This window comes from Micrasema longulum, unplaced genomic scaffold, assembly GCF_059751315.1.
Source record: "Micrasema longulum isolate JH-2025_06_02 unplaced genomic scaffold, ASM5975131v1 h1tg000504l, whole genome shotgun sequence".
NCBI lineage: Eukaryota > Metazoa > Arthropoda > Insecta > Trichoptera > Brachycentridae > Micrasema > Micrasema longulum.
Genome location: NW_028277701.1, coordinates 228,264 through 240,613, shown reverse-complemented (window position 1 = coordinate 240,613; position 12,350 = coordinate 228,264). Strand labels below are relative to the sequence as shown.

At 36.7% G+C, this 12,350-nt stretch overlaps 1 protein-coding gene across 2 annotated transcripts in view; it reads right to left on the bottom strand.

Annotated features, from left to right (window-relative positions):
* lqfR (clathrin interactor lqfR) overlaps positions 1–12,350 on the bottom strand; it is a 38,793-nt gene that overhangs the window by 7,501 nt on the left and 18,942 nt on the right. Inside the window, exon 11 of one of the 2 annotated variants that reach the window (XM_088227448.1) lies at positions 3,183–8,817. The exons of the other annotated variant lie outside the window; for it this stretch is intronic. Coding sequence (XP_088083574.1) covers positions 6,065–8,817 — 2,753 coding nt within the window. The 3' untranslated portion in view covers positions 3,183–6,064. Of the gene's footprint in view, positions 1–3,182; positions 8,818–12,350 lie in introns of those variants that run through there. 2 annotated transcript variants of the gene reach the window in all.

The window sequence follows — 12,350 nt, the reverse complement described above, 5'->3', positions numbered from 1 at the left end:
TAATTTTATCAGCCCTGAAATGAAGGCCTCTATTTAAAATTGAAAATGTTTATTTTAAGAGCATTTAAAGGTGGAAGTGTAACTATAAAAAGCATGTTATTTCATAATAATGTAGATCCCAAGTGCTGCATTGAATATTCATGTACTGACACTGGTCAATTGATGCAAACGTGAGATTCTTGTCTCGATACAGACACTTCTAGTGAGACAAAAAACAAAACATGTTTAAAAATATCCATAATATTTTTAAAAAACATTTATATTTTGTGGAAATCAGTCCAAAAAAAATAATATATAAGATACCAATTAAAAATTTCTCAGTGATATTTTTGTGGAAATGTTTAATTCAATTTTAAATCCAAAGGTCAAATAGTAAAAAATATATGTATGCAAATTCTGTATCATATGGAAAATATACATTACAGTAATACTGTAAAAAAAAAAGCAATTTGCCAAAAGTGTTGCTTATGTTGTTCTGCCAACAGGTTTTGTACTTACCTTTCTCGTACCTACTTATACTATTTATTTTTTAAATATCTACAACCAAAATCCCCAGTTATGTTACTAAAAAGCAAACAAATTAAAATATGAGTAGTAAAAATATCAAAAAATATAGTGGATTTGTTAGTGTTATTGAGTGTTTTGTTAGTTTATATTGTGTATCAAATTTTATATAAAAACATTTATGGAGAATGCGCCATTAAGTGTATTTTCTGTCACTTAAACACCTCATTATGGTCTACCAAGCATAAAAGCCATAGATTTTCATCTCGCATTAAAATCACATACTATAGAAATTAAATATTTACAATCGAAATTTAAAACCGAGTTGTGGTACCGTGGTAGTATTGTGGGCTCACAGACTAAAGGTCCGAGATTAAAATCCCACTCTACCACAACTGGATTTCCATTTTTCTAGCAAACGTTATTTATGGCTTTTATAAAACTGCCTGAAAATTTAATTATTATATTTATATTTAATTTAACACATTGTCGTCGGGACACGGCATTTGCCGTTTTTCGCGGACTGTCGGTCAACCGCGGGACACGGCAAATGCCGTTTTTGTCGACTGTCGGTTGTTGGCGGGAAACGGCATTAAACGGGTTTGTTATCAGCGTGAAATAAAACGCCTTGAAGGGTGATTTGCTACCTGGGGTGCTAGGCGACAGTCTGTCAACGTTATTTGAGATGCCTTGTCCGGATTGGCTAGTGTGCCACTTGTAAAGGCGTCGCCAGAAATCTAGAGTTTTATGCGATCTCAATCTCCAGTTTAGTTTGAGTCATTTCACGTATTGGACTATTTTTCATACCGCTCGCACTGTTTTGTTTACTGTTTGGTATTTTCTTATTTGAATATATTAGCATTGTATAGGACGTTACCCCTACAAAAATGTCTTTACAAGCCAATGATAGTGACGATGAAGTGTATGCCGACAATTTATCTAATTGTTCATGGAATGATGACATTGAAGAGTTGTCAGACAAAGAACCGAGAGATGATGAACAAATACCAAGACCTAGAACGTTTCACCGTCGCACTATTGAAAGTGATTCTGATTCGGAGACGAGCTCAGATGAGGATGTGGACGAGTGGTCATCGTTTGATAATCCTCCAGTTCTGAAATCGTTTTTAGGCCGCCGCGGTTTGAATTCAAATGTCCATTGTCCTCAAACTGTAAGTGATGCGATAGAGTTATTTATCGGTGATGATTTGTTTGAATATTTTATAAACGAATCTAATAGATATTACCACCAAAACTCACATAATTACAAATTATATAAAAAATCGGGAAAGTGGAAAAATATTACTTTGAAAGAAATGAAAAAGTTTTTGGGGCTGATTATTTTGATGGGACAAGTTCGAAAGGATATAAGGGACGAGTACTGGTCTACTGAACCAACAACCGAAACTCCTTATTTTGCTAAAACGATGTCCAGAGACCGGTTTCGGCAGATATGGAAAGCGTGGCATTTTTCTAACAATGAAGAAATCATAGATAGTTCCGACCGATTATGCAAAGTAAAACCAATTATTGACCACTTTTTACCTAAATTTATTTATTTTTGATGATCAAATGTCAAATATGATTTCTTTGAAAATTTCGATCGAAAATATTATTTGGTTTAGAAATTGTGTCAATTTTAAGAAAGCGATATATTTTTGCGCTAATCGCGAAAAACACCCGCTATAGGCTAGAGTCTATTGTTCGAAGCGCCCGACTACAATGTGTTAATATTTGAGTAAATAATAAGAACTCAAGTATTTCTTCTTTATCTAAAAAAAAAAAAAACACAAAACAATATCATGAAAAAGGGTTTGAACTAAAATATTTAAATTATTTTATTTTTTAAAGCGATTATTGAAGGCATAAATTAACCTAAAATTTAAGGAAAATATCACAAAATTTATTTTTTCAACTATTTTCTACTTCTTTAATACCTTTCCTGTTCAATTCATTATCTTCACAAATCATAAAAACAAATTTGACTTACTTTATCTTTACAAAATATGTATATGATTACCAATGTTCCTATGTTTATGTAGTATAAATTTCATCTGCCGGTAGAAAAGTAATTATACTTTAGTAAGATAATGTTTATAATGGCAAAATCATACGATTTCCTTACTTTTTATCAGCCTTAACTGTTGTTAATTCTTTTTGTAAAACTTTTCTGTGTGCCATGTAGTATCATTTGTGTGCATTGCAAATTCATTTAATCAGAGAAAAAAAGACATAGAAATTTATTGAGAATGAAAATCACACTTTGTTGGGATTCGTTGACTCTTCAGAAGAAAACAATCATAGTGAGTGCAAAAGGAACATTGAAACAAAGACAATAATTTTGATTATCAATTGTTTCTTCATTTTATTATGACTTTATCTACATGCAGTGGTTTTTGGAAAATAGTGTATTGGGATTAATCATACGTACAACTATTACATTTTAAAGTAAAGCAAAACTTAAATCTCATTACTAAGAATATTTACTGATTTATATGTATGTAGTTTTTGATTGAATTACACATTAAAACGATTTTTCCTTTTAGCAACCTTATAATTATTGTCAAATATTTTTTTTCGTGGCTTTAGAAATGAAGAACTAAAGATTTAAAATTGTTCGAAATTGAAACAATAATTGAAATATTAGAAATCATATTTTGGAAAATTAAAACAATATATTTGATGAACATTTATTTATTAATAGAGATTACATTTGACCGTGAAAGTAGGTCTAAAAAGGTTAGTCCACAATTAATGCTGTAGAACATAATATAGTATTATTATCTATTGGGAATATACAAAACCAGACAGTAAGCTATATAATAACATTGGTGTGAATCTAATTTTTAGTTCTGTAGTTGAAATAAATGCTTCCTTTACTAAAAAAAAAACGGGTGTGGCATCCTAAAAACATTGGTAAATAAAATATATGCTCGGAACTAGAAGGGATGTTGAATATAATTAATAAATACTTAAAAAAAATAATAACAGAAACAACAGTAATTTATTTACACTTGTACTTAAATACACACTTAAGATCGTAACAGATTAATTGGCAATTGAGAATTATCACTTGTATTATAAAACAGAGGAGGATAGATTCTCATTAAGCAGTAGCTATTAATGAATAGTAGGAGAAATTTATTTATATACTATTGTGATATAACTGACTTAATAATATTTGACGTTTCAAAGATTTGAAACATAAAGTGTCATGTTTTTAAAATTACAGGTACAAAACGATGGTAGCAATGATCGATTGAGGATACATTGCCAAAAAATAATGTCCTAGATATATTTAATATTTTTTTCTTAATATGGCAACAGATATTTAATTTAAGAATATAACAATAAACATCGAATGAAGCACACACGTGTGCCTGTATAACTAACGTTAATATCACGTCTACTAACACATATAATGATTCACATTTGTTTTTGGTATACGGACAACGATTTTGTTCTGTGTTTAACAGTTGTAAAAGCAAGAAATTTTGGGTACATCAAAATGTGAGTTTATATTGATAAAAAATATAACTATATATTTATTTTGAGTAAAATCACTAAATTAATAACGCTGCTAAAATTCTAAACGACCACAAATTGAAAATCCGAAATTTTGTTTTAATGCAAAAATGAGATTTAAATCGGTTATATTTTTCTATTAGACATAGACTTCCATGGATTTTGAATTATTAATGACCCAAATCGCACAACAGCCCTTTTGGCATTTTGATGGCTAACTTCAGAGCAAAGTTAGCACAAAAGTCCATAATTAATTAGATACAGCTTTAAAAAATGTATTTAATGATATTAAAAACATAAAAATTATAAATAAAAAGTAAAAACTAAAGTTAAAAACTTTGATTGACTCTACTGAAAAAGACTAATTAAGATTAGTGGCCCTTTTGAATTTAAGCAGCGATATGCAGACCGAATTTGGAACACGACTGTTCCTTTCAGCAAACTGAAATAAATATTTTAAATCTTCACTAAGTTTAACACTAAATTACAAGAACTTAAAATACAAACATGTATTTAGTATTTCACATCCAGAATAAAGATTCTCGGAAAAGAAGAGGTTGATATCCAATCTCTTGTCCAATTATTCAACACGGTAAAACTACAAAGTTACTGCTGTAAAACATTCAGAAAATTGTTCGTTTTTTATCACATAATTATTTTGAAGAATTTAAGTGGTTATGGGAAGTCAGAGGCCTGATTAAATATACATTTCCAAGATTTTTTTCAAACTGTTGAATAATGTTTTTTTTATTTAGTACATAATACCAAGTTTTTACACTACATTTCATAAAAATTTCAAATGAAAATATTAATTCTGGACCAAGTCAGCGCATTTGCCTACCATGCAAGAGGTCTCGGGTTTGAATCCCGACATTGCTTGATATGAAATATTGATTTAAAAGGGTGTTTTTACGCTAGAATATTTCATGGTCCTGGGACTGGTACCTGAAGCGTAAGACTGATCATCTTACCTTCATGTAACAAAATGATCGAGATACGCTGCGATTGGTGTACCAATTCAGTGCCCTATGCACCATTAGGTGTGGAAAGGGAATGATGATGATGAATTTATCAGCTCAATGAGGAAGTTAAAGGATTTTAAAAAAATATATATATTTGCTAGGCACTACCAACAAACCAAGCCAAAAATGATTTTTTAAATGTTTTTATGTATCATATTATCAGCACTGTGATTTTTAAAGTTAAGTAATTATGAAATGACTCCGCCTGTGACGTCACTAGTTCTCGACATATAACCCAATAAACTTTTTTCACTTTTGTTCAATTGATTTTAGATTAACCACTAAGAAATACTGATGGTCTTCGTGAGGCACTATTTGTAAGAAAGGGTATATAATAATAACTTGGTCCAAAATGAATATTTTTATTAAAAATACTTGTGAAAATTACTTGAAATATACTGTAAAAACTTATGTAATGCATAACCCCGTAACATTGTAAGATATAGGCAACTACAATACAATGATTATTTGTAGACATTTAACACATATATTATATAATTTACTGAGTGAATATTGTCAATGGGAACATAAAGATAAGTTCCGTACATTGAGAACTGTAAAATTACACACTATAGAAATGAATCAGCCAACTGCTCACACAAACTTATCCATAAACATTTAAGCAAACTCAAAATAATGTTTTCAAATTAAAATAATCAATTTTTTCTTGACATTAACCCTTGCGTGGTCTATGATGTATGTCTCTTATTTTTTGAATAATCACGTCATATTTTGCTACAACAGACCTAAATTATTTTTAGAAATTAAGGAAAATATCTGTATTTAAAAACACGTCATGTTTTGCTTATCATAACACAAAATTGCAGCACCGTTTCCAGGGGAATTTTTAAGCAGAGTCGTCTAAGAGTTCAATCTGATACACAAAATGTAATAATAAACTCACTTGGTGGGATTTACCTCAGAACTGACAATAATTCTCCGTAAATTTTAACTCAGGGTTCGAAGCAGCATTCGAACCACATTGAGTACTGGTCGCCCGACCTGAACAAACCTCATAGGATACTGTCCTGCTCTCGCTCCATCAGGCACGGGTCCAGGATTTTAAGCGCGGCGCGCGCGAAGGCTTGGCTGTCCGACAGCATGTGTCCCGATAGGTGATGCGCCGCGCTGTCGTCGAGCCACGCGCGCAGCTCGCGTAGTTGTTCGGCGCATGTGGCTCGTAGTGCGGCCCCTGGCACATGCAGTGCGGCTGTAGCTACAATAGACATCGCGCCCAGCCGCACGCGCTCGTCGGCGCAGTAGCGCAATGCCCATACGAGCTCGAGTGCGGCCTGGCAGAAACGCGGTGCGTCCGGGCAGTTCGTGCTCGCTACAAGCAGCATCGCGATCGCAGCCAGATAGTGCTGCAGTAATACGTTGTCGGAATCTCTCACCAAATTGTGGCCTTTTAACGTGAATTGATGCTTACCGAAACCATAGAGGAGCGGATAAAAGAAGCTCTTTGCTACTTTGTAAAAATTATTCTTCGTCGATTTCGCAAAGGGGTGGCTGGATCGCGAGTGATAGTATCGTGTCTTGGCCATCAGACGCTTGCGGATCACGTCGGCTTTGGTATATACAATTTCATCATAAACCGGTTTGTGTTTGTCTTTCTCCGCCTTGATTTGATCCGCTTTGTACTTTTCCGGATAGGAGAGGCGGCCAGCCGACTCGGCTATGACATCGAGAAACAGTAGCCGTGTGGCGATAGAATGCTTTCCTATAGGAGCGTGAAACTCTCTGCAAATGTGTTCGGCCGTCGGCTCTGGATGAACGCACACAATAGAAATACAAGCGGACAGGCGTTTTTCGTTGAAATCTTCCACTGGGAATTTTTTATCCAAATGCAACAACACATCTAGCAGTTCGATTCCCAGTTGACTGTCGTCGTTCGGCAACTGCTGGTAGATCAGGTCCTCGGCTGTATCGAGACATTCGGCGAACGCTTCGTGGTCGTTGGCCTCCAGCAGACAATCCTTCAAGTCTCTCAGATAAAGAGGCCTCTTCTTGACAGAAATGGGAACATCCGCACTCATATCGAATGGCTCCAAATCATCGTCGGAATCTAATTCAAGATCACCCACAATCCTTAAATTGGAGGAAACAGATGTCGATCCAGTGCTTACATTTTCAGTAGGTTTTTCACGTACATTTATCTTAGAATCAACAATCGGCTTTTTAGTTTCTTTAACTGAATCTTGAGTGAGGTCTCCGTATATCTTTCTACCCATGTCGTGTAGCATTTGGAATCCGTCCGTGTACAAAACGTTGAGTTCTTCGGCGGGCTGGGCATAGCTAAGATCCAGAATGCATTTCTTGCTCAGTACGGACAACCTTTGGTGTAATTTTACAGCATTCTCTCCGAGATCGGAGTAATCAAATTGCAACATCGGTCGGTGTTCGAACGAACGATCATTCATCGCCAGGATGTTGAGACATATTTCGGCGGTACTCATTCCTACGCACCTGACTAGGGGGTCTGCAGACTCCAAGTAGAGGGGAACTCCTTCGAACAGATTCTCGCGGATGGTAACTATATAGCTATAATTCAGGTGGAACCTGGTAATGTTGATCAAATAATTGAGCGACAGAATGAGTGCTTGAGAAATATAGATTTGTTGATTGAAAGGTAAATTAGCGAGCCCAGTCCTGCTAGACCACGCCGACGTGAGATTTACAGCCAGATTGGAGAGGGTGATGATGGGTGTTTGTAATTCCGTGTCCTGGATACACAGAGTCAGGTAAGCCATCAAGTTCTCCAGCAGGAGAGTTTTCTCGTTAGGGAAGTGACACATGAGGGGGATCTTAGTACACAGGACATATTCCCAATCTTTGCTGCTGTTTATCGCTCCTCCTAAAATATTGCACAGGGGAAAAGTGAAGAAAGAATTCAGACGATAATCGATGGGGACATTCTGAAGAAGCATGACGGCGAAAACTTCAATAGCTGGTCGGCTGATAATGTCCAGAGTATTTTGAATGAGCCGTCTTCGGAGGTAGCAGCTCGGCTCCAAGGAACTTGTCCACGACACGAATACTTTTATCATTTCAAGAAGCGACTCGGAATTGCAGTAGCTGTTGAAATTTATGATAATCTTGCTCAAAAGGTGAGCGATATACTTGAGAATGTACAACGAGCCTCCGTGGTTGACGCTGTCGGACATGAAATCGATAGTCCTCAGTAGTTGAAAGACCAGCAGGCGACAGTAGTTCTCAGGGATGAACTCTTCGGGGAGGTTGCGGCGCATCCGGTTAGCCACTCTCTGGGGGAGGGAAACTACAAACTGTACGTACTGTTGCCACTGCGAGAAGGCCGAGGCGGACGCGTTGCGATCGATTTCGGCCGGCGGGCGGACGAGCGAGACACTGACGATAGAAGCGAGCATGCAGTCGCTTCTCATGTGGTGCGCGAGCAGCGCGACTATCGCCGGTACGCGAGGGCGCTCGGCGCCTCGCAGCGCAGTGCACAGCGCCTCGATAGCCTCGGCGCTGAACTCGAAGCAGTGCTCCACGGCAAACAGCGCGGACAGACTGGGGTCCAGCCGGTCGCCGGACAGCGGCCAGGCTTCCAGCAACGCGGCCAGCAGGGGCGCGTATACGGCGCGCGCGTAGGGCGGCCAGCGCGGCGGCGTGTCGGGCCCCACGAGGCGCTGCGTGGTGAGCGGGCCGGGCAGGGCGAGCCGCACGGGTCCGAGCAGCGCGGCGGCCTGGGCGGCGGTGGTGGGGGCGCCCAGGTCGCGCAGGCTCCGCATGACCTCGTCCGCTCCTGAAATCCCAATACACTCGCTGTGTCCCCGCTCTTCAAACAACACTCGGAACATTCTCCACAACCGATGCCTCCTTGCCAATTTCGCGATGTCATTCCGTTTCTTTATCTAACACGCACGTATTTACGCTAAATGTATGTCGACACAATTTGTGTCGATATACGTTTAGAAGGTCAATAGTGTACGCAAAACAATTATTTGAATTACCGAAACGCATATTTTTGTTCATCAGTCGGACAATCAATAGAGAATTTGTTGTACATTCTGGAATGTCAATATTCATGCTTTTACAACACAGAGATAGACAAATAAAACAAATATTTAAAAAACAATAATAATAACCAAAATGGAAAACTGACCGAATAAAGTACAGAAAACAAATTTAATTAGAGACCGATTAATAAATCAAATGTAGTTATATGTTTTTTTTTCTGGAAACAAATACTGTATACCTAATATGTTTTAGCTAATGCACCACATTAGCCGGTCCCATTATAGCCTATTTGAACTTAATTTTATTAAACTTATTGAAAAACACAATGTAAAATTTTTTGCGTAAGAAATAAAGAGCAATATGTAAAATACGTAGCTACCATGTGCAGTCTGTCCATAGTTTAGTTGGAACCAGAGCTTCCCAAAAAATTTAACTAAACAATCAGTAACTTATTTTAAAAATCTAATAACATCAGCTATAAGTAACTAATCTTTTTAATAACGGCAACAAATATTTAAACCTTAGTGTTGTTAATTGTAGCAAATTGAGGTGGGATCGACCTAATAAAAAAAGCAGCAAACCACACACGCGACCTTTCACTGCTCAGTCACGCCTAAACTGGTAAACTGAAGTAAAAATTAGTGCCGAAAACCCGGCAGATGTGGTTACCGAAAAAATAAATTTAAAAAAAGTCCAAGACACGATTCTCGCTGATCGTCAAACAAAAGTACGCGAAATAGCAGATAACAGGTGTGTCGATGGGAGCTGCAATCAATATTTACATAAGTTGGTGATGAAAAAGTTGTCGGCCCTATGGGTGTCGCAATTGTTTACGGTGGACAATAAGCGGGTGCAGCTTTCAACTTCGAAGCTGTGTTTGGAGCAATTTAAGCACGGTCCGACTTTCTGCGGCGAGTTGCCACCGTCGATGAGACCTGGATTCATCATCAAACACCAGAAACCGAGCAACAATCAAACGGACATTGTGGTGAAGTGTATAACCCATGGTAGTTATCCATGGTTCTATCCCACTGGGTTCTTCTTGGGTATGCTTGGGACCAATAGTTTGCAACTCAGAAGGGATGGGTCTACACTGACCCATTTTTTCAGACTGTTGAGGGGTTTCATCGATAACTCGGCCATTTTAGAGAGTATCAATTTTTATGTTCCTGATGGCTATCTCCGACAGCGTCAGCACAGACTGTTTTACCTCCCGGTTTACAGAACCAACCTGCCTCTGGTCATGCCGATTGGAAGAGCAGTCAAGCAGCTGAACATTATCACTTTGGAGATCGACATCTTTCACATTAGTGAAACTACGTTTAAGAGGCAAATACTCTTGCTATTAGAGAGTATTATACCTTAATAATGTCGAACCATCGCTCAAGGGTTCTTGGTTTGATATAAAGTTCCAATTTAACGTCTTAAATCCTTTGTTATTTGTTATGTTACTTTGTGAATAAATAATTTGAATTTGAAATTTTTTTAAAGGGGACTAAGTAAAAAAAAAAAAACAATTTGTTTTTGGAAAAAATGGCGTCTTCATTCCTAACACTGGTTCTTATTGAACTGCCCTTGTATTTATAATAAACGTTGACATTTTCAGCATGGAAATAGTTTAGCATAAAATAGCATTTATCCATATTATTCCTGGCCGATTACCTATCAATCCTATCCTTCCCTTGATCCGAACTTATGGTACCTACCTTACATCAAAATACAAAGTTAGAAGATTTGGAACATTGCATACCAATTTGACATTACAAAGGAATTCTTGGAATCGTCGTAGTCGTTATTGAAATAATTAACAGATAATTGTGTAATTAGATGAACTTTCATCATCCGATATTGAAGAACAGTGCATCATCACATTAAAGGTAGGTCCATTTTCCGTGCCCCTTTTCTTTTTGCAAATATTCCAACCTCCTAGAAAATGTATTAATTTTCGATTTCTACATATTATTAGAGTCGCATTTAAAGCGCTAACTTTGTGATTATTCGTTATATAATTAAAATAAAAACACTTTATTATTGAACCACTTATTATTTATTAAATTACCGACGGGTTTCTGAGCCACCACATAATCCTATTTTATAAATTTACCTAAATATAATACATTTGGAGATAATACACAAAGTCTGTATGTCGAGTGTTTTGTTAGACATGACACATTGACAGCACATAAAACAGGATTAAATATATTCATTTGTAAATTACGCGTTGATAAAGGAGAACGAAGTAGCTCAGAAACTGATCGGTAATGAAATAAATATTAAGTAGTTAAAAAATGTGTTTATTTTAAGGATATAACTAAACTTGTTACTGTTCGCTTCTCATATTCTGTTTCATGAAAACATTTTGAAAAAAAATAATATTATTATTATTCATTATAGGCAGGCAGCCTTTGCTGATGCGCCTATATCTCGTGTACTGCTTCTTGTCTGCGTTCTTCTTCCTCCAAAAAAGCATCCAATGGGTTGTTGAACCGGTTAATCGAAATAGAATGGACAACTAGACTTGGCAATTTATTCCAGTCTGAAACTATCCTGCTGGAAAGGAAGTTTTTCTTGATATTGAAGTGGAATTGGGGACGATAGTCTAATTACGATCCAATAAATTTGTGTTGGGATTTAATTGATACATCTCATGCAGGGGGTAGTCATAGAAGTTATTGAGTATCTTATAAGTTTCTATCAAGTTCCCTCTCTTCCGTCGTTCTTCCAATGATGTAAGTCCTGGTGCTTTTAATCTACCGTGGTAGTTGATGCAGCCCGTCAATTAATAAATGCGTTTGTAGTGTCTAGAGTCGACTATTGTAATGGTATCTACGCAGGTCTACCAATGTATAAAATGACTCGCCTACAGTCTGTATTCAGTCGTATCACTCCACTACTTCGGGAAATACACTGGCTACGTTTTCCACAGAGGGTGGAATACAAAATCTGTTGGATAAGTCAATGCACAACTCTGCTCCAGAATATCTAAAGGAACTTTGCATTCCAGGTGAACTAGCTGACACAACGTCTTACAATTAGATCAGCTACATCTACGTCGAGAGGAAAAGTTATTATACTTCTATGGAAACAGCGCACTAAATTCGGTGAACACGCTTTTGCGGTCGCAGGCCCTACGGCACGGAATGCTCTCCCAACAGAGGTGTGAAACTGTGAGAGTGAAATGATGTTTCGGAAAAAACTTTAAACCCACTTGTTCTCTAAATCATTTGAAGAAATCCATAGCATGTAATAACAAAGTAAACAGTTTTTCTTAAATTAAAAAAGTTTAAATAAAATTTATTTCTTTATATAATCACTTTG